The 23,851-nt window shown below is 36.1% G+C and overlaps 1 protein-coding gene across 5 annotated transcripts in view; it reads left to right on the top strand.

The window, feature by feature from the left end:
* The window catches only part of RPS6KC1 (ribosomal protein S6 kinase C1), a 206,394-nt gene that overhangs the window by 154,477 nt on the left and 28,066 nt on the right, over positions 1-23,851 (top strand). For 3 of the 5 annotated variants that reach the window (XM_060091115.1, XM_060091116.1, XM_060091117.1), the window contains 4 exons: positions 4,221-4,268; positions 5,483-5,615; positions 14,852-16,447; positions 16,719-16,808. In XM_060091115.1, coding sequence (XP_059947098.1) covers positions 4,221-4,268; positions 5,483-5,615; positions 14,852-16,447; positions 16,719-16,808 — 1,867 coding nt within the window. Of the gene's footprint in view, positions 1-3,541; positions 3,631-4,220; positions 4,269-5,482; positions 5,616-14,851; positions 16,448-16,718; positions 16,809-23,851 lie in introns of all 5 variants that reach the window. The other 2 variants (XM_060091118.1, XM_060091119.1) reach the window with 1 other exon arrangement.

A 23,851-nucleotide genomic window follows, 5' to 3' on the forward strand; every position in this document is an offset into this window, starting at 1 on the left:
GTCAAGGTTCAAGTTCTTTGAATGTGCTTCCATGCCTAGGAGGTTCAAGATTGGTGGTGAATATAGCTCCGAGGGAAATTATGGGCAAATAGGTCTACCCTCTCTGAAAATAGTTCAAACCTGATGATCCTACTAACTCTTTCATTTTAGTGTTTTTCCTTCTTCTGACATACTTCTCTTTGGAGAGACATGTATATGTTGCCTCCATTTTCTTATCACCCATTACTAACTCAGAGTAGTTGGCTTCTGTCCCCACCAGTTGACTGCATGATGTAGTATTGAAAGTTATCAGTGACTTCCTAACTGCCTTAGGCAGTAGTCCCTTCTTAGTCCTCATTCTTCATGGCTTCTCTGTGTTGTTTGGCACAGGTGATTACTCTCATTTTAAGCATTCTCTTTTCCTGATGTCTGAACCACTATATTTTCTGGGGTTTTTGGTGTATTTCTCACTGTTCTTTTGGTTGTTATTGTGTTATATACCCTCAGTATTCCAGCTATGTATACACAGACATAAATAGTATAGTTTAGCAGTTAAAGAGGAAGAGCCCTGGAGCCAGATTGCTGGGTTTAAATTTCACCTCTGGCACGTCTTAGCTTTGTGAGCATGGGCAGGTTAACAGTTTTATGTTTGTTTTCTCCTCTGTAATATTGGTTGATAAAAGTATACCTACCTTGGAACGTCCCTGGCTGTTCAGTGGTTAAGACCACGCTTCCACTGCAAGGGGCGCCGGTTCGATTCCTGGCTGGGCAACTAAGATCCCACATGCCGTGTGGTGTGGCCAAAAAGGAAGAAAAGTATGCCTACCTCATTGGATTGTTGAATGAATTATGTGATTTAATTCCTTAAACCCCATCACAGTGCCTGCTATAAAGTGAGCATTCCATTGGGGTACTTCCTCATGTCTTTAGCTGTTATTTTTATGGAGATTGCTCAGTTACTGTACATCTTTAGTCCTGACTTATTTTCTAAGCTCCATTCCCAAATTACTGTCTACCTTCCAAACTTTTACACCTAAATTCATTCACATATGTTTATTGAACAATTACTGTGGGAGATGGATAGGTTATGTGTTGGAGGAAATACAATTTCTGCCCTGTATTAGCTTTCTATTGCTGCATTACAAATTACCACAAACTTCGCAGCTTAAAACAACTAAATTTATTATGTCAAAGTTCTTTGGATCAGAGGTCTGACATGACATGGGTTGCATTGGGCTAAAATCAAGGTGCTGGCAGGGCTGCATTCCATACTGGAGACTCTGGGAGAAAATCCACTTTCAAGCTCATTCAGGTTGTTGGCTGAATTCTTTTCTTTATGGTTGTAGGACTGTGGTTGCTGGCTCTCAGCCAAGGGTTGGTCTTTGTTCCTAGAAGCTGCCTGTTCCTTCTCATGCTTACTGTGAGCTCCTAGAGGGCTCTTTCCAGTGCTTACATGTGGACCTCTGTATCCAGCAACAACATGTCCCTCTCATACTTCGAATCCCTCTGATTTCCCCTTCTGCAATATCATTTTTGTGCTGTCCAGTTCTGGACAGAGACAGTTCTCTAAGGGGTCATGTGATTTGATTAAGCCCAGTCAGATAATCCAGTGTAATCTGTTTTAAGGTCTGTACCCTAATTATATCTGCAGAGTCCTTTTTGCCAGTAACGTAACATATTCACAAGTTATGGAGATTAAGATATGAGTGTCTTTGGCGACTGTTATTCTGCTTAAACATGCTGATGAAAAGCTTGAAATCTGGTTGGGATATAGACAAGTGACTAAATAAAACCAAATTGAAGAGGCTGGTACCATATACAGTGGGAGAACAAAGGAAGAAAAGTGTCAGTGACATTTGAGCTGAATATGGAAAGATAAGTGCTTGTCTGATAAGGGGCTGGGTGAACATTTCAGGGAGAAGAAGCAATAATAGTGATAGCAATAATAGTAATAACTGGCTGTACCAAGCAAGTTTAAAGATTATCTCACTGAAATTCTCACAAATGGTAGATACTATTATTATCTACCGTTATAGCTTCTACAGATGAAGCTCTAGTATCTTCACATATGGAGTAGGAATGGTAAAACCTATCTTATTGGGTAATTGAAAGAATTAACAATGATTACACATGACTAAAGCATAGCACATATTAAACACTTAAAACATGGTAGGCGAAAGAGAGTAGAAGGTGGAGGAGAGAAATACTTAGGAGGTAGAATTGACTGGACTTGGTCACTGGTTATGAAGGTGGGGGGCAGGGGAGAATTCATGGTGACTTAGGGAGCTTTTTGATTGGGGGGGTTCCATGGGTGGTGGTGTTATTCAATATGGTGAGAGGTGAAGAGGCGTTTTGTTTTAGTTTTAGTGGGGACAGGGCTTTGGGAAGAGGAAGAGATGAGTTTAGGAGGTATCTGTGGGAATATTCAATTGAAATTAAATGGAGTTAAATAGTATAGGTCAAGCACTCAGAAGAGGGGTCAAAGTTGAAGTTGTCACTATTACTTCAAATTCATCAGGTCTTAAACGGGTTCCTCTTTGTAACTCCCATTTCTTCTCACCATTCTTTTATTTATGTATTTATGTATTTATGTATTATGTATTTATTTAACATCATTATTGAGGTATAATTGCTTTACATTGTTGTGTTAGTTGCTGCTGTATAACAAAGTGAATCAGCTGTATGTATACATATATCTCCATATCGCCTCCCTCTTGTGTCTCCCTCCCACCCTCCCTATCCCACCCCTCTGGGTGGTCACAAAGCACCGAGCTGCTCTCCCTGTGCTATGTGACTGCTTCCCACTAGCTATCTATTTTACATTTGGTAGTGTATATAAGTCCATGCCACTCTCTCACTTTGTCTCAGCTTCCCTTTCCCCCTCCCCCTGTCCTCAAGTCCATTCTCTACATCTGCGTCTTTATTCCTGTCCTGACCCTAGGTTCTTCAGAACACTTTTTTTTTTTTAGATTCTCTATATGTATATATGTGTTAGCATATGGTATTTGTTTTTCTCTTTCTGACCATTCTTTTATTTTTCTAAGCTTAATATCTTCTTTTACCCTTGACTCCCAGCTCTCTGGAGGGGGTGGGGAAAAAAAGCCCTGTTTACAATGTTTGCAGATTTCTGTGGTGTAAATTCTCCTGCCATGGCCCATTTCGGACTCTGGCTGCTTTTGTGCTACAACAGCGGAGTTGAATAGCTGCAACAGAGACCGTGTGGGCCTGCCAAGCCTTAAATATTTACTACCTGCATCTTTACAGGAAAAGTTTGCCAACCTCTGCTATAGTGTTTCTCCAAAATGATAAGATTAACATAATATAAAATATATAATATAAATATTTAAATGTTTATAAAACATAAACTATAAATATAAATATTAATATGGTAGCATAATTCCCTATCTCTATTCACTCTTTTTTTCACCAGGATGGGTGCAGGGGGAGTGGATAGTTTGAGGGGGCAATGTGTGAGATTATGAGGGGTCTTGAGGTCATTGTTTTGAATGTGTGCTTTTTCTCTGAATGAGAAGTGACATGATATAACTTATGTTTTTAAAAGCAAACCCTGCCTGCTATTTTGAGAATAGACCATAGGGCAGCAAAGATGGAAGCAGAGAAATCTGTTGGGACACCATTGTTATAATCCAGGTAAATCTTTGTTTCATTCAGGGTAATAGCTGTGGAAGTGGTGAGGTGAGTTCAGATTCTGGATACAATTTGAAGATAGAGCTGGCAGGATTTGCTGATGGGAAAAGAGGAGTTAAGGATGAGTCCAGGATGGAGAAGTAGCACCAGAAGGGTGCCTTGGGTTAGAGCCTGGGTTATTGAGATCACATTGTAACAAATTGCTACATTAGAGGTTTTAGGAAGAAAACTGAGACTTCAATTTCTGTAAAAAATAATTTTTTAAAAACTTTTTTTAAACCATATATGTTTCTTGAGGAAAAGTTCTTTTTCTAAAATAATTCTTCCTTTTAAGAAATATATTTTAAAATAAATCTAGGAAAATGTAGTAGTGTTTCTAAAATATGGCATTTTTAGAAAGGAAACACACTTTTAGATAAGACTGTTTTAATCCTGTGATTTGGCAACTTAAAAAAAAATCAATTCAGAAATTAACAATTTTGGCAGAGTCAATTTCAACACTTCCCCCAAACCTTTAAAGTATAGTTTCAAAAAGTTATGAGTTCATGTTTCATTGTATTGTAAATAGGTTATTACTCATGTCTTTTATGTAGGTTTTACTTGTAATGGATACAAGGACAGAACAGACATTCATTCTAAAAGTAAGTAGAATTTTTCTGTTTAATGAATTTAGAAATTTATTTTCAAATAATGCTTCTGAAAGAAAATATTTAATTTTTTTCTGGGTGTTTGAATGTTCTTTTATGTTTGCAGTGATCTGTATTTATTTTACTTTGTGTCCTTCCATCACAGTGGATAAATACTCTATAGCATACATTTAAAAAGAGGCTTAGGTTATAGAGTATGGAGGAAATAATTTGGATAAATTGAAGACTCATTTTATGCTGCTTAAATGTATAGTGTATAATTTAAATACATCTCTAGTACATTTTGCATAATATGTGAAGACCACATGCAATCATACCTTTGATTATGATTATAGTTCTTAAGAGCTGAAATTTTGCCTTAAAGTCTTTGTTACAGGTATTTGGGAAAGTGTTATCTACATCCCTGGCCCTGTCTTTTTTCTAAATTCAATTTTGATTCTCTGTATTACTCAGTCTGTAATTAAATGAATAAAGGAAGAAAACCCCCTCAATTTTGTAATTTCATTTGAAGTGGATTGTGATAGTACATATTCTAAAAATATCCTAATTTAAGCATTTCCACGGCATCCAGAATTAATGAATTTCAGATTAGTTTTATATTTTTCTGATATTTTTCTTTTACTTATCAGCATGGCAGTTGGTCACCTTGACATATACTGAAATAAATCTCTTTTTATGAGTATACTCTATCACTGGCATTTTCTTAGATTTTAAAACCAGGATATGACAGCAGAAACTACACATACCTTGTTCCTTTGGAGAAAACTTAAAATGATCTTTGTACTTTTTTGGAATAGAATTTTAAAACTGCCCGTTTAATCTAGGAATGCCTTTTGTGTCTCAGGAATTTGAATTGATCTCACGATGTCTACTGCTTTAAAGATGTACATAAGTAAAATAAAACTTAAGAAAAGGTCATAGAGAAATAACTGTGTGTCATCCTGATGACTTAGTTTGAGAGCATCTCTAATAAAAACACTGACCCACGTAATTGATTTTAATGGCAGCTTTGTGGCATCTTCCGTTCTCTGGATTCACGCCAGATGCCATCAGCAGAGCCTCCAGGGACTGAGGGGCATAGAGCAGCAGATGAGTGGTTTCTCTGAAGCCCAGGGTAACTCGGATAGATTAGTTTGGTTGATAAACACAGAGCACAGCAGGCTCCAAAGGCAACTGAGGGTACAACTGACCTTTTTGTTCTCTGTCAGGGTCTAAGGAAAAGCAGTGAATACAGCAGGAACAGAAAGACCATCATCCCCCGCTGTGTGCCCAACATGGTGTGTCTGCACAAGTACATCATTTCTGAGGAGTCGGTATTTCTTGTGCTGCAGCATGTGGAAGGTTGGTTTGTAGTTTAAATTGTTTGTGGAGTGAAGAATGTCACCTGCTTAGCTTTTTAGTTTCTATAATGTCCTTCTTACTTCTGTCATTACTTGAGCGGATAAAACATAGGAAACACGTGTGAGAAATTGTTTCCTTATTCCTCTGTTCTCCCTCCCTAGTTTGAGTTGTGAGGGAGAATGAAAGCCCAGGCGAGAGGCAGATTTCATTTGAACTGTAGTAACATTCTTAGGTATACTTAACTACTTACTCCTAGGATTGGTCCAATATGATGAGAACTTTAATGCGCATGTGTGCTAAGAGAACTAAGTTTTATTTTAGGGATTTCTCTTGTTTTCTGCTGAGAAGATACACTAATGTTAGATGACAAAATGAAGAGCATCCCCTGAAGAATTAATTAATTACCTCCTTTTTTAGAAGACATAGGTATTTGCTTAACATTTGACATTACCTAGTTATTCTGATCTGGGTTTTTACGAATACAGACACTGGCATCACATATGGGGACAAAGCAAAGGCACAGTGCTCTGCCTTCAAACTATGAAATTTCAGCTCTTAGTAAAGGAAACAGGTGGCAAAAAAATACTATATTTTGGTTTGTTTTTGCCCTTTAACACCTAAATTTAAATAAAGAGTCTTTTATGTAGAATGAACACAGCACATAAATATTAATCCACAAAATAAATATCGCCTTTTGGCTTTTGAGAGGTGTTCTTAAAATAATAAAGAAAATTAAAATTATTTTCCATATTTCTTGAAGGCGTTGTTATTTTAACATTACTGAGAATAAAGAATTACTGTGCTTTAGTAATAGGCCTAACATTTGAATTGAATACATTTTCCCAGGAAAATGAGTCATTGCTTTGTGGAATGAGATCTCGTATGATAACTAATGTAAGATTTTTGGCGGGGGCAATAAACTATTAATATTGTTTATTATGAAGTACAGCACAAGATAACTACAGATGGAGGGAAGACCTCCATATGTAGTATTTGATAGGAAATTCAGAAGGGGCTCCGTGGTCTCTCAGGTATTAAGAGAGTTAATTGCGTGTGTGAATTGGATAACTAATTCACCTTTGTTCAGATATTATAGACAGCTTTTATCCGAGGATACCAGTGCATTACAGACATTATTGAATTAGAGGTCATGTCATCTGATAGCGAAATACAGCCACCTCTGGTGTGGAACAAAATAACTTGCGTAGTAATAATCCATAATAATTTAGAACAAGGTCAGTAGGATGAATGTAATTATAGTCAATATTCTATTACCCAGTGTGGATTACTCATGTTGGAGATTATCTGTGGCAAATTTTCAATCCTAGTGTATCTCTGCTATTTTCAGCTTCCTCTTCCTGTTTTTCCTTTTCCTTCTCCAAATACAATACTTCATTTTTTCTCGTGCCATCTTCTCACCTTCTCTTATACTTCCCAAAGCTGATATTTCAACCAATTTTACTTTGTTACTATAGAAAATGTTTATAATATGCTTTAAAGCCATAGACATGTGGCTTTCAAATTTTCCACTGTTTTAGATTATCTTTACCAAGTCTCTTTCCTTTATTGTTGACCATGCCTGACTTTGAATGGTTACATGACCATAGAATTTGTTCTGGATTATTTAAACTTGGGGGGTGGGCAGGAATCTCTTTTGACTACTCATTTCAGGTGTTTATTGTTTAATTTTAAGAAGATTTTATAATACAAATATATTGGATTATGGTGTAAATAGGGACTCTGGATTCATTTAATATTCAGCTAATTTATTGAGCATGTACTATCTATTAGGCTTTCTTTTAGGTGAACAAAACAGGAAAAGAGTCTGACTTTTTGAAACTTATATTCTTCTTGTGTAGAGTCAAACAGAAAAACAAAAGCATGATAATATTGGCTAATAATAGGGACCATACTCATCTTTAACACAGAGAGCTCTAATCGAGAATGACTGGGGGACTACTTTAGACTAGTTAGTCAAGGAAGCCCGCTCTAAGAAGGTGACATTTAAGAGGAGTTCTGAATGACAAAAGAAATAACTGTTTGGATGTAAGGGGCAAACCCATTCTAGGTATAGGGATCAGTATAAGAAATCGAAGGCAAAAAGAAACTTGCAATGTTTGATGAACAAGAAAGGAGACCATTCAGTCGGAGTCTGGTAGGTGAAGACAGTGGTGGTATATGAAGCTATTGGAGAAGCAGGCAGGGGCACGGTAAGGGCTTTGGCTTTCATTCAAGTGCATTGGGAGACCATTGGACATTTTCAGCAGTGACAATATCTGCTCTACATTTAAGGAAATCACTCTGACTGTTGTATGTGGAATGGATTATAGAAAGGCAAGAGGAGAAGCAATGAAGGGTAATAAAGTAGTCTGGGCAAGAGTTGATGATGGCATGGCCTTCTGGGATACTTGTGGAGTTGCTGTGAGGGTAGTCAGTGGGACCTGTGATGGATTTGAGTTTAGGGAGAGAAGAATCTAGGATAATTTCCTGGATTTGGCATGAGCAGTCAAGTGAACTGGCTGATGGACAGTGTGTTATCTTTTTACATGTCAGTGGTACTTTCTTTGTTACCTCTGTGAATTAGGAGGTTGTGCATATATCATAAAAACTTCACTTTCATATACGTGAATAGCTTTTACTAAAAAAGTAAACACTGAAGAATTGTTTTCTCCATAATATGAATCCTTGAATATTTATGATTTGGGCTTTAACTTCCCTTTGCTTAACAGAACTATTCATGATTCACATGAGTCTCTTGGACTAATTTTCATAACATTTTTAATTCATTCATTTAGAAATATATGGAGTGCTCTCTGGGATATAGGCTTAGTTCTAACATGGCAGTGAGGAAAATAAAGACTCTGTCCACATGGAGCTTGCAGTATAGAGGCAGAACAGACAGTAAGCAAACACATAAGTAAATATATGAGGGAATGCCAGAAGGGTGAGTTGGGGGTTGTTATTTTATAGAGAGTGGTCACCTTATTAAGAAGGAGACATTTGGCCAATGACCTGAGGGAAATGAGAGAGGGAGCAGATGTGGACATGGGAGGGAAGAGTATCTTGGCAAGAGGGAACAAGTACATAGGCCTGGAGGCAAGAGTGTATTTGCTGTACAAGAAACAGCAAGGTCAAGTGTGGCTGGAGCAGAATGGGAAGAGTGGTAGGAAATGGTATCAGAGAAGTGGGGAGGCAGGTGAGCAGATCCGGTGTGGTCTTCTAGGCCACTTTAAGAACATAGTTTTTATTCTGAATGGATAGGAAGACCCTGGGGGATATTGAGCAGAGCAGTGACAAGGTAGGGATTACTCTGGTTGCTTGGTGGAAAATAGAATCTAGGAGGGCAAACTCGAAAGCAGGGAGACCAGTTTGGAGGTTGTTGCAGCACTCCAGGTGAAATCGACGCTGGCTTCCACAAAGCATTAGTGGTGGAGGTGGTGAGAAATGCTTATTAGATTCTGAACACATTCTGAAGGTAGAACTGACATGATTCTGCCTTGTATGACTCCATGGTTTTGGGCTTAAGTAACTGAAAGAATGGTTTCCATTTACTAAGATGAGGAAAGCTGTGGGAGGAGTAGATTTAGAGGGAAAAACCAGAGATTCAGTGTTGGACATGTGAGTTTGAGATGCTTATTAAATTTCCAGGTAGTGTTGAGTAGGCAGTTGGATATGCCAGACAGGATTTTAGGAGAGAGGTTTAAAATGTTTATTGTTCCTATTAATGGATTTCTTATTTTAACTGTGTTTGAAGAAGAAAAGGTGGGAGAAACAAATGTATTCAGTCAAGGCTGTATGTGTTATTAAAACTTTAAGTTCCTAAGATTAGGGATTATGATTCATCATATATATATATATATATATATATATATATATATCCCAGCATTTATAGGAATGCTTGGTACATAGAAGATGCTCAGTGTATAATTGCTCAATACTGACTAAGAAAAGATGAATGACTAGGTTACAAGAAAGTGATTGGAAAAGCTTCCGAGCAAATAGGTGGGGGATGGGAAAGAGTTTCTCCTCAAGTTAAGAGGAGACCAAAGGGATGAAATGATTCTCTTTTTATTAACTAGTTTTAAAAAAAATTATAAAATTAATATAGAAAGAAATTCGTACCAGATGGAAGTATATAAAGTAGAAATAAAAATTCTTCCTCCTTATTCACTTTAATGCCCATTTCTATTCTCTAGAAATAGGGTGAACGTTTCCAGAAATTTCCTGTGTATATAAACATATACTTCTCCCCCCTACCTGTCTGATTTAAAAAAAAAAATTTATTTATTTTTATTCATTTGGTTGCGTGAGGTCTTAGTTGCAGCACGTGGGCTCCTTAGTAGCAGCTCCAAGGGCTCCTTAGTTGCAGTTTGCCAGCTCCTTAGTTGCGTTGTGTGGACTCCTTAGTTGTGGCACACGAACCCTCAGCCGTGGCATGCACGTGGGATCTAGTTCCCTGACCAGGGATCGAACCCACGCCCCTGCATTGGGAGCATGGAGTCCTATCCACTGCGCCACCAGGAAAGTCCCTGTTTTTTAAAAACATAAATTCACTTTACATATTGTTCTGTAGCTTGCTTTTCCCCCGACCCTAACAGTGTACTTCAGACATCTTTCCTTATCAGTACATATAGGTGTCCACTGAGAGAGGCGGTATAGTGTAGTGATTAAAAAGAAGGATCTTAGGGCTTCCCTGGTAGCGCAGTGGTTAAGAATCCACCTGCCAATGCAGGGGATATGGGTTCGAGCCCTGGTCTGGGAAGATCCCACATGCCACGGAGTACCTAAACCCGTGAGCCACAACTACTGAAGCCCACATGCCTAGAGCCCATGCTCCACAACAAGAGAAGCCACTGCAATGAGAAGCCCGTGCACCGCAACGAAGAGTAGCCCCCGCTCGCCACAGCTAGAGAAAGCCCACGCACAGCAACAACGAAGACCCAACGCAGCCAAAAATAAATAAATAAATAAATAAAAATTAAGGGGGGGGGAAAAAGAAGGATCTTAGAGCCAGACTATGTTAGCTTGAAGGCTGCCTCACAATTTACTAGTTGTGTGACCTTGGGCAAATTATTTAGCCTTTCTATACCTCTGTTTCCTTATTTGTAAAACAGGGATAATAAGAATTACATAATAATTATGTAATTAACTGTAATAATTACATAGTGTAGATGTGAGGGTAGATGTGGGGATTAAATAGTTGGTATATGTAAAGCACTTATAATAGTGCCTAGTACATGGTAGACACTAAGTGTTTGCAATATTGCTGTTTGTTTATTTTTGAATACATACAAGGTATTTGGTTGTGCAGATTTACCATAATTGATTTAAGTAGTCCCCTGTCTACTGTTGTTTAAATTGTTTCCAGTACTTGTCCCTATATATGTGCATTTTTTAAAATTTTGTTTTGTTTTGAGAATTATTTGTAAGAAAAATTTCTTGAAGTAGAATTGCTGGGTCAAAAGATGATTTTTGATCATGGGTCCATCAATATTTTATCATATGTATTAAATTTAAATTCCAATTCTGGTCAAGTAAATTGAAAAGATTTTCTTTGTAATCCTGCAGAAAACCAATAGATGAAAATCTAAAGAGAGACAAAAAGAGTTTTTATTAAACCTTATGGATTTCTATTTTCATAGCTTAAAGTAGCTAATATATGCAATTTTATGTGCTTCAACAGGGCTTAGAAAAGTATCATTTATATTCTTAGAGTATTAAAAATTATAAATATTTTAGATATTTTCTATTTATATTTTGTGATTTAGCAATAACAGGATTTTTTTAGGTTAATATTATTAATGTTACAATAATAATGTTGACATTTGTGTAAGTTTGTGTATTAGGCCTGATCTTAACTCTAGAAAGTAGAACTTAGCTTCTGTGGAAAGAAACTTCATGGGAATTATGCATTTTTGTAAGTTATGTGGTTTTCATGATTTTGTAATTGAAAAAAGTATGTCATAGGACCAGATTTTTGTTTCTGTAGCTCCACATTGAGCATTAAATCTAACTTGGCCCCCAAAAAGGAATGGAAAGAGCTAAAACAGTTTTTTTCCTCTCTTGAAAATGCACAGTTTTTGTACTTCACATTAGAGTACTTTTTTAGGCTAGTAACAAATTTCCATAGAGAAAATGCCAACAATTACATTAAAAAATTTTTAATCTAATAATGAAGAGAATGGAATTAAATAAGATGCCATGTTTGATTAATCAAATTGGTAAACTTGCTAACATCCAATATAGGTAAGATGCTATGAAGATGACACTAATACATGTTGCTTGTAGGAGTGGATTCTGGTACAGCTTTTCTGTAAAGCAATTTAATGACACATATCAGAAGCATTAAAGATATTCATACTTCCTGACCTAGCACTTTCATTTCTGGTGTTTTGTCCTGATGAAATAATCAGAGGTGTTAAGTATTTGTAAGCTAAAGTATACATTATTTTAATTCTAATAATAAAAAACTAGAAGCAACTTAGATGTTCAACAACAGAGGAGCATTTAAACACACCATATCTATCTATCTCATGGATATGCTATATAGCCTTTCAAGTTCATATTCTCATGAAATTAGAAAATGTTTATGATAAGATGTTAGTTGTGAAAAGTCAGAAGATAAATGTACTAATGGTTAATAGTGTTTATGGGTGATTTATATATTCTGAATTTTTTGCTGTTCTGTGTCCTTTTCTATATTAAATTTTTTAAAACTAATAAAACCATGTATCTGTTTTAGAATAAGAAGAAAGTATGACCAAAAATAATGACATTTTTAATTTGTATAAACTTTTCCTAAGGTTTTCAAAAAATTTGTAAAGATGTCATCTTTTTATAACTCAATTTAATAAATATTTAATTCCTATTATTTTACATGCTAGACAGAATCCTCTCCTTGCAGTTATGAAGACCCTGCAGTATGATAAAAGAACTAATGAACACATAAAAGTAATATTAGTATGAAATACAATGTTGTAAATGTCATAAGAGGGATGAAGTGATACAGAGGATTCTGAGAAGATAGGAGTTGTATACAGTGAGGGTATGTAAAAAAAACTGATAAAAGAAAACAAATTCTGAAGGACCTTCAAGAATGGGTAGGATTTTGACAAGCAGATATTGGGGAAGCTAATAGGAAAGACAATTCTAAGTGGTAGGTATAGTTTGAGCAAAAGCCCAGCATGGGTTATATGTGGAGAAATTCTATTCAGATGAAATGTGTGATGAGTTGAGGGAGAGGAACAAATTATGGGTTGATACTGTATTACTAAGGGTCCAAATGCCTATATGGAGTTGGTACATTGTTCAGTAGGTGGGCGGGGTGGGGGTAGGGTTTGGGTTCTTGGAGAAATGACATGATAAGATCTGTGCTAAAATGGAAGATTACTTGGGCAGCAGTTAGTATGATAGAGTGATACAGGAAGGACTGAAAGTAGTGGTCTAGTTGTAGCTATAACATTATTCCAGGAAACACAGAGTGGTCAAAGGAATTAAAAGAGGAGGAAGACTGTGGGAAACATGGGTAGATCTTATAGGACTTGGAAACTTGTCAGATATAGGAAGAACAAAGGAGAGAAAATAGTCCAAGTTTTTGTGCCTCAGTAGCTCTGAAGTCAGAAAGAAGAAGTGATTTGGGGAGCAAAAATAAAGAATTTAAGCACATTCAATTTTAGATTTGAGCAGCTCATCCAGGTTGAATTAGCCTAAGAATAATGCACCTTTTCTTAGAACTTTACTAGGTACTGTTCCTTGCTGATCACTGGAACTTTACAGCTACAGATAGTGTCTCCTTTGTGATGGCATATCCCATTCTGATAAGTTACGATTTGAGTTAACAAGCATTGAGTGAATGCCTATCATGTCCTGCACACTGTATAGGCAGTAGATATATAAAGATGAAAAAGACTTAGTCCTGTCCTCACAGTAGGACAGTTGAACAATATACATCATTTTATTTGGACTGCATACAAGAACCCCAGCTTCAGGGCAGGCATTACTGTTAGTGTGCCACAATGGAGGTATTTGTGATAAGAGGAATGTGGTTATTGTTGTCAAAAGAATCAAAAAAGATGGAATCGATGCATAGCTTCTTTTGTGTGTGAGTGAGTGAATTTCAAAGCCATATATGAATCTTTAAACTTTAGTTTGAATATGGAGAAATATGAGACACCGAGTATAATCTAGTGATGACAGAAAGTTAGTTAAGAAGAAGCAAGAGGGAAGTTAAACACCACAATGTTCTATACCACTAATTATTATCAAAATGGGATAAGATTGTTAACTAGATCACTGGTAGAAGAAGATGTCTGAGTATCCTAGGATTAATATTATGGCAGTTACCCTTTATAGCATTACTCTATGCTGGGCACAGTATTGGGCGCTTTATGTATTTATTGAGTTCCTCTAAATGAAATGAAATGCCAAGGAGAGAAAGATATTTTGGATACGTCCATTGACCTTTTTACACATATAATTGACTCTCAGTGATTATTTCCCCTAAGATTTAGTTCCCCTTGGTATATGATATTTAATAATGACATTTAAAAATGTGCTGAAAAAAGTTGCTTTCTCCTTATTAGTACAGGGTTTCATTTTTAATGTATTATTTCCTATTTTTGGGAGCAATAGTTATATCTTTACAAAGTATGCTCCCACAATTACTGTTTTTAAGATTTCTGAATCAAATTTCACTATTCTTTTTTTTTTTTTTTTTTTGTAATACTGTTTCTAGTCAGTAGAGCTTCGGTGGCCATGCTTGAAAAAATTATTAATAAACAGAGCAGAACATAGATGTTTCTAGAGTAAATTATGTTTAACTTTAAAGTAGAATTTTAGCTGTGAAATTTCATACTAGTATTTGTTATAACCAATTTCTCTTCAAAGGAAGAAATAGGTTGTCATTTAAAAAATAATTGATATTAGGAGATATGCTTGAAACTGTACTCACCAGTCAGCAATAATAAGAAAGCATTTTATTCAGTTATTTAGTTTTTTTTTTCATTGCAAAAATTTTATTTAGACTCTTTGTTGTCGTGAATCCCAAATCCAAGCTCGACTATTCTTCAAGAAGGCATTTTATTAAATTGCTTCTTACACTATACTTGACATTAATGGGTATCATTGACTTGCTTTTGATTGATTATTAGAATAATTTTTGTTTTTCTAATGGCTTCAATAAGTAACCATTAATTTGGTGTTCTTAATTTTTTTTTTTTGGTTATGCTTATTCACAGGTGGCAAACTCTGGTCATATATCAGTAAGTTTCTAAACAGAAGTCCTGAAGAAAGCTTTGACATCGAAGCAGTGAAAAAATCTTCACTTGCTAAAGTTCAACTGCAACAGCCAACATCTAGTCCTCAGGACAGCAGCAGCTTTGAATCCAGAGAAAGTGATGGTGGAGCCATGCTTAAAGTTCTGCCTTTGAAGACTAGTCTTACTCCAAGCTCTCAAGATGATAGCAACCAAGATGATGATGGGCAAGACAGCTCTCCAAAATGGCCAGATTCTGGCTCAAGTTCAGAAGAAGAATGTACTACTAGTTATTTAACATTATGCAATGAATATGGGCAAGAAAAGATTGAACCAGGGTCTTTGAATGAGGAGCCTTTCATAAAGACTGAAAGGAATGATGTTGATACCAAAGCTATAGAAAACTTCCCAGAACACCTTGCTGCTGACAGTGACAGCCCCAGCACACAGCTGACAGCCCACGAGCTGAAGTTCTTTCCTGGAGATGATGGCCTGGAAGCAGTTAGTTCTCCAAGAACATCAGATTCCCTCAGTAGATCTAAAAAGAGCCCCATGGAATTCTTTAGAATAGATAGTAAGGACAGCACTAGTGAACTCTTAGGACTTGATTTTGGAGAAAAATTGTATAGTCTAAAGTCAGAACCTTTGAAACCATTCTTCACTTTTTCTGATGGAGATAGCACTTCCAGGAGTTTTAGTACTAGTGAAAGCAAGGTAGAGTTTATAGCTCATGACACCATTAGCAGGGGCTCAGATGACTCAGTCCCGGTTATTTCTTTTAAAGATGCTGCTTTTGATGATGTCAGTGGTACTGATGAAGGAAGGCCTGATCTTCTTGTAAATCTACCTGGTGAATTGGAGCCAATGAAAGATGGTGCAGCAATGGGACCTACAAAGTTCACACAGACTAATATAGGCATAATAGAAAGTAAACTGTTGGAAACCCCTGATGTTTTATGCCTCAGGCTTAGTACTGAACAGTGCCAAGCACGTGAAGAAAAAGGCACAGAGGAACTGAGTCATCCCTGTGGGCCTAAATCCCATAGTATCACAGAGAAACACTACGCACAGGGAGATCTTGGGATGTTATTTGTAGCAGCTGATGATCATAGTAATGCGGGAGACATGTCTTTGTTACACAGTTCAGACCCTAAGTTTCAAGGACTTAGCTTGGTTGCATCGACAGTAACAGGAAACAACGCAAAAGAAAGCTTATTCCATATTTCTGACCCACTCTCAGGTGCTAATGAATATAACGTAAATACAGACACTTTAAAAACTGAAGAAGTATTGCTGTTTACAGATCAAACTGATGATTTGGCTAAAGAGGAGCCGACTGTATTTCAGAGAGACTCTGAGACTAAGGCAGAGAGTGGGTTAGCACTAGAAGGAGACAAGGAAATACATCAGATTTTTGAGGACCTTGATAAAAAATTAGCACTAAACTCCAGGTTTTACATCCCAGAGGGCTGTATTCAAAGATGGGCAGCTGAAATGGTGGTAGCCCTTGATGCTTTACATAGAGAGGGAATTGTGTGCCGCGATTTGAACCCAAACAACATCTTATTGAATGATAGAGGTCAGGAACTTTTGCAAATGCATTTCTTTTTATTCGCTGTTGCTTCCAATTAACTGAGTAGGCGTTTTATCTTGTAATTAGTATCTTCATTTCCTGTCTAGAGCTTCATTATCAGTGCAGCAAATTCACCCCCAGTAATAGCTTCTAGTACTTAATGATGCCATTATTCTTAATGATACTGTTTTTAGCTACAAAAGGAGTAATTACAGTTCACTTCTGCAGAAAATGGAAGAGAAAAATGTTTTGATTTCTCCTGTCGTTTTGTTTTTAGGACACATTCAGCTAACGTATTTTAGCAGGTGGAGTGAGGTTGAAGATTCCTGTGACAGCGATGCCATAGAGAGAATGTACTGTGCCCCAGGTTAGAGCAATCTCCTAAAATGTTTCACTTGGAAAAGTAGTTTGGCAGCTCTCATTTCTTTATTGAAGTTGAATTTTCGCTAGCAGTTGACAATATGTTGGATTTGGTTATCTCTTTAACCCTTTACAAAAGATAATTTGGGGGATAAAATCATTATATAATCCATAGTATATGTGTGTATGTATATTTATTAGTATATGGTGTTAAATGGGTTTATACTTCTCTTAGAACTGGCCATGAATTCGTAGAAGTGTCAACTTCTTAGTGTTTAAAAGGACCTTTAAGTATCCTCTTTAATTGGATGATTTTTTTTTAATTTTAGAATTTTATTTTTTTATACAGCAGGTTCTTACTAGTTATCCATTTTATACATATTAGTCTATACATGTCAATCCCAGTCTCCCAATTCATCACACCACCACCACCACCCCCGCCACTTTCCCCCCTTGGTGTCCATACGTTTGTTCTCTACATCTGTGTCTCTTTTTCTGCCCTGCAAACTGGTTCATCTGTACCATTTTTCTAGATTCCACATATATGCATTAATATACAATATTTGTTTTTCTCTTTCTGACTTACTTCACTCTGTATGACAGTCTCTAGATCCATCCACGTCTCTACAAATGACCCAATTTTGTTCCTTTTTATGGCTGAGTAATATTCCATTGTATATATGTACCACATCTTCTTTATCCATTTGTCTATCCGTTCATAGTCACAGAGGACTGTCTATTTACTTACTTATTTAATTTTTGGCTGAGTTGGGTCTTTGTTGCCGCACTTGGGCTTTCTCTAGTTGCAGCGAGTGGGGGCTACTCTTTGTTGTGGTGCGTGGGCTTCTCATTGTAGTGGCTTCTCTTGTTGCGGAGCATGGGCTCTAGGCACATGGGCTTCAGTAATTGTGGCACACAGGCTCAGTAGTTGTGGTGCAGGGGCTTAGTTGCTCCACGGCATGTGGGATCTTCCCAGACCAGGGCTGGAACCCCTGTCCCCTGCATTGGCAGGAGGATTCTTAACCACTGCGCCACTAGGGAAGCCCAGTAAATGGATGATTTTTAAGATGTGAGAGGTAGATGACTAAAAGAGTAAAATTCCTAAGGCTAAAAAGGGATAAAATTTGAAATAAAAAAAGATGCCATGTTGTGATTTCAGTGACGTGCCATCCTGGCATTTTAGAGCAGATTTTAAAGAGTTCTTACCATATTTGAGAAATTTTAGGAAGCATATTCTTCTTGTTTTGAAATAACCAAATATTTGACACAACAAGTTTCTCTTACTTTTACTGTATTGTCTTTGTTTTTTTAAATTAGAGATTTATTTCTGGGGGTGTTAGATCCTTTGCTGATAATTATAGGTCTCTTAAGCATATGAATTGGATTTGAGTTAGTTTCTGTCTGTTATCAGTGCAGATGGGGCTGTGTTTGTATCCAAAGTTTGTTCACCTTTTGCCTAGCATTCAGCCTCTTTGAATGGCCAAAGTTGCTTCACTTGTCACCCTCTGGCTTTCAGAGGAGGTTCAAGCTGATTGTATTGACATGATATGCTTAGTTGTTGATTAATACAGTATTTAATGCTTACTAGCAAACCAGCATTATTATTGATGCTAACATTGTTTCCCTGCATAATGGGAAATGATTATAATTAGGATTCAAAGAGCTATATTGTTTTTAGTTACAATTTTCATTGTTAAGAATTATTTCTGTATTGAGAAATAGCACAGTTTTTCAGTCTGCAAAGCAAATATACTAAAACTATTTTCTGAAAACAATGATTTAGATTTTCTTCTTACTGTTACACTCTTTTCTTTCCTCTTTCTTCCCCCAAATTAGGATTGTTTGATTTTATTTCTTCCTAGGGGTGATAGAGCATGCCTACATTTTTTTCTTTCTCAAATAGATAATATTATGCTGGCTTTTGAAATCTTATTAGTATGATTTAGTTAATGGGATAACAAAAAATGTCATAGTGAAATCACTTTATTATGGTTATCTGGTTTATTTTTTAACAGACCCTTCCCCTTTCTAATTTGATTATAAATAACATTTTAGGTACCAATGTATGTAAATAAATATATGTTAATTATAATGAATTTCAGGTTTTTAGGATCAAAATTAAATCTGGGAGTTCTTTTAAGTAAAACCTGTTAAATCCTGAAGTCAAGTGCAGTATAAACCTCACATCAAAACCAGATGTTTATGGGGCAGTTTAATGTTTATAACTGACTCTTTTTTTCCTATTTTTCTTCTTACTTTCTTGTTGAAAACTGTCTGTAAGGTTGTACTTTGGCTTCCTAGCAGATTATTTTTCTTCAAACTATAGGCATGTTCACTTTAACCTTCATAGCATGTGACCTCCTGCAAATTATAATATATGTGGAATAAAACCATACTACATACATCAGCAAATACATACTTTCAACTCTGTGTACTGAAATACAGTTTTGTGTACTGAATTTAATAGCGATCAGTTTCCAAGTTCTAATTTTTAAGCCTTTTCCCAGAAATCACAGTTCTCATAGTTTACCAGCAGGTGGCAGTCTACCATTAATGGATTTTTGCTGTCATCGTCCAGGTTGTCCTTCACTAACATTTGCAAAAAGCTGTAGTCTGAAGAAGGGCTTTGTTTTAATTATTTGCATAAAAGAATTGTACTTTCAAGCTTTGTAAGTTACAAAAGCGTTCTAGTATTATGGCATACATTGAACAATTTGGGAAGTCTCTCCATTCCTTGGGCCTATTAATTTGTTTTATCAACAGTATAAAACTCAATCAGTAATGACCTTAATTGAAAAGTGATGCTGGTGTTATAATTTAGATGGTCTTAAACCTAGAGTTGCAGAACTCAGTTAGGTGTGTGTACTCCTGCCCATTGCTTATAATGCAAGGGGAATTGGAACAAAAATTTGTGAATTACTGTCTGTTTCAAAACTGAATAGCAGTGCTACTGATAGAAATACAAGTAGACTTTGCTCCTCTTCTCAAAGGGGTGGGAGCAATGAGAAGCAGCTAATGTTTCAATGCTTAAAAATCACAAAGCAATGAACACACGGGGACATAGAGTACTAAGTCATCTTTTGATCTGTCCTTTGCAATACTAAGGGTTGAAGTAATTCTCCTCCTACATCCCCTTGCCCTCCTGTTTCCCAACTCTAACCTTAGTATTTTTGTCCAAGTAACTCTAAAGCATGTTAAGCAGCTGATGTTTGGTTAGAAAGTAAAGTTGTCACAAGATTATGATGAGAACGATTCACTTCTGTTTGAACAGCATGCAACCTCTACCCCTACCACGCCTCCCTCCTGGGAATCCTTATCGCACATTTGTCCTAAAAACATTATCCACCTGCCCTGTACTTTATAATATCAGCAGTGTATCTTTTTATCTTGTGGATGATGTGCCTTTATATTTTGAGAAAAATTTCCAGTAACAGATTCGATTTACATGGACAGAAACTTGAGCAAATGCCAAACTAGCAGGGGGGCCATTATTCTGCTCTATAAATAAGTTTAAAAAAGAAAACACACACACAGAAACCTGTGAATCAACATGTTTTGGTCTAATTGAGGGGAAAAGCAAGACAGATAAATTTTGAAATGCAAATGATCACCTTCTGTTATTTAAGTGTAGTTTCTGCCAACTTTGCGATCTTAGATTTTAAAAGTCATAGTCATTTCAACGATGTATACTACCAGGGATGTCCGATGTTCACAAGTTTCTACAGTGAAATGAAGAACTTTTTTAAAAAAGTCGCCACTTTTTTATATTAAGGAAAATAAATCCAACAACAGAAAGACAAAAACCATGGAGCTTTTTCTCTGTCTACATCTGTGAAAAAGCCAGCAAATAAATGGCTGCAGCTGCAGACCCATCAAGAGGGTCTTGAGAATACGAATTCACTGATCAAACCCAGCCCTGTTTTCAAAGTAGAAGCCGTTCCTTTTAGGTTCACTTTGTATCCTTAGATTATCTAGGATGATTCTCTAGAAAGGTTTTATTTTAAATAAACATCATTCATGGTAAATGGGTTCCTTTCATACCACAGAAACACAGAACGGGGTTCTGTGAGAGCAAAGAGCAAAGAAATAGTCCCCAAAGTGGGAATAGATTGTATAGCATGACGATATAAATATAACACTGTCTAGTTTCCATATGAGGAGAGTTTTAGATATTTTATTAAGAGATGTTTAGACAGATTCTTCTATTTTTTTGTTATGAGAGATTATAGAATAATCTGGAGAATTATAGAATAACTGGAATTAATTGGTTATTCTTCTCCAGAGGGCGTCCTTGAAGTTACTCTGATTTTATTTCAATTTGTATATACACACAAACACACATGTATTTAGAAGATTTAATGTGCTTTATCATTGGAACTATTAATTTATCATAATATAGAATAATTTTTTGTTATAGTATTTTAAGTATAAAGGAAAAATAAAATGTCAAGAAAGTATTTATTTTTTCTTTTACCAGTATTTTTTTCTTAGCAGTCTCGTCTCTCATCATAAAAAAGCAGCTAGAAAATAGAACTTATTAAGCACATAAAACACAAAAGACTGGATTTGAAAGTTTAATATGCAATCTAAGACAAGTGAATAAAATTGTGTATATGTTAGTTATTATGCTAACATAATCACTTAAGTTTCTCATTCTAGTCTTAACAAGTTGATATGGTATCCTATGAGTGTGTCCTTCACCTTTAGTTTCCACCTGATTATGAGCCTTTATAAATGCTTGAAATTTACATTGATATTTCTCATTGAATACTTTTCACACTTGAGAATTTATAGGTGAATATGTGTGTAAATTGAAGAAGTCCAAAGTGCTTTTTACCGCAGCCCAATCTCCACGCTCCCAGATGTCAAATGACAGCTTTGCTTCCTCTCTTAGGCGATTTCACACTTGGAAACAGCTCACAGCTGACGGTGAAAAGTGAAACATAGAAAAATCATGCTGATAACTCTCTGCAAAATTCAGTTTTAGAGCATAACATTTATTTACTACTACTCTTTGCTCTTCTAGCCTGACTTTATCAAATAATCCATGAATATATTTTTGGGGCGTAGTCTCCCCTGCCTTTCTTCATACCCATGCTTTACACATGATTAGCTGCTTTTTAAGCATGGTGCTCTGTGTGATAGTTATGTATTTGATAATTAGATCTAGGACTCAGACCATGGATGGTTTAAAAATACCATGAGGGCATTGTAGGTTTAAGACTTAGAATGTTACCATGAAATTGAGAATTCCCAAAACTCAATATTTTTGTAACGTCAGCCATTAACTCATTGCATGACGTTGGGCAAGTTATTTAAGACTTTTTAGGCCTTAATTTACCAGTAGTAAAATAGATTTTTAAGAACTTTTTTCTTAACATTTTATTTTGAAAAATTTCAAACATACAGAAAAGTCGGAAGAATTGTACACCCATATTTACCCATCACCTAGATTCTGCAATTAACATCCTATAATATTTGCTTTATCATATATCTATCCGAAACAGATTTGTTGAATATTAAGAAGATCACAGATGTCAAAATTCAAGTCCATCTTACTAAGGGCAAGAACTTTTCTGCCGAGAAATAAATACTGATTTCCTGTCTAACATCAGTAAGGTTAAAAAAATTATTTCACTTGGAGGACTTTCTAAGTATTCTCTTTTTACTCATTTATAGTTTGCACATAAAGTATATAATATGGAATTGAGGAATTTATGGAAACTGTTTTCATTTGCAGGAAAAAAGCCAAGACAACTTTTGAGTAGGGTGAAATTTAAATGCCAAGATTTTTAACAAACAAAGCTGTTTAAAAGAAGAAAGAATCATTTAGATCTGAGAATTTCTGTGTCCTGGGTAACTTCACCATGCGTGAGGAATCTAATTTTAGGCACGTGAAGTTGTTAGAGAAAGCAACTGAATATAGATGTATATTTTGAAATAATGTTATAACCAGGAAATATGGCTACATCCCTGGTCCAGTCTCCCCCCGCCCACCCCCGCCAAAGGAGAAGGAAGAAAAAGGCAAGAGGGAGCTATAGAAATAATTTTAAAAGAATGAAATATTTGTGGTTAATATTTAAACATTATGTTTCAAACAGGAACTGTTTTGTTTGATTTACCCTTAAGCAAAACTTCAACAGTAGCTCCCATGTACATAGTAAATGTTTTAATGTTTTCCTCGAATGATTAGCAAGTACTTTTAATCTTTTGCCTTTAGTTCCTAATGTTATATAACTCACTCTGTGTCTTCTTTGAGAGAAACAGTATCTTCAATTTTGCCATAGAATAGCGGAAATTTTACACTGAGGAAAATTCCCTGCTGCACTCCACTCCTGTATACTGAAGAAGCTTGTGCCATGAGTATATTAGGCTAAGCAAAAAGAGGTTCAAGTCAAGTCTTAACCTTGTCCAGAAGGGCAAGACCCTTCTGATGGAAAGAAGATTGAAGGGTTACTTTATACATGTTTGAGGGTCTGAAACCTTGGGCTCCATCCCTAGGTAGGGTATATCCTGGAGTGCTCACAAACCCCCTAAAAATGGGCCAGTCACCTTCACCTCTGCATTAAGGTCACTCCATATTGAAATAGACTCATTCTGAAACCATACTTCTCATCAGGCCAGAATGTGATTTGTCTCTAGTGGTGAGAACGAGACAGAGTAATAGCAGAGTATTCAGTCCGTGTTATTTGGCACCTTAGTGAATAACACATTAATTCCTCTTAAGGGAAGAAATTCTTGAGCTGTTAGAACTAGAGAATTGATAAGGGTGAAAGAATTGATAGTGTATTTCACCCCTCCTGTATAAGAACAATATCTCTGTACATTTCCTAGTACTACCTGATATTGGGGAATAGGGAGTTTACTTCAAGCTTTAGATTATTAAAAGGAAGTTAATTTTAACTTCTTATTTACTCTACATCTTTTTCTTTATGATCTTGGACAAAATTTTTTTTAGAAGAGGAACACAAGATTAGATACTGTTTTAAGTAATAGCTGCAGTGTAATGCTTCTTAATTTTAAGGTCTAAATGGATTTTTGGCAACTGTT

This window comes from Mesoplodon densirostris, chromosome 2, assembly GCF_025265405.1.
Source record: "Mesoplodon densirostris isolate mMesDen1 chromosome 2, mMesDen1 primary haplotype, whole genome shotgun sequence".
NCBI classification, from domain to species: domain Eukaryota; kingdom Metazoa; phylum Chordata; class Mammalia; order Artiodactyla; family Ziphiidae; genus Mesoplodon; species Mesoplodon densirostris.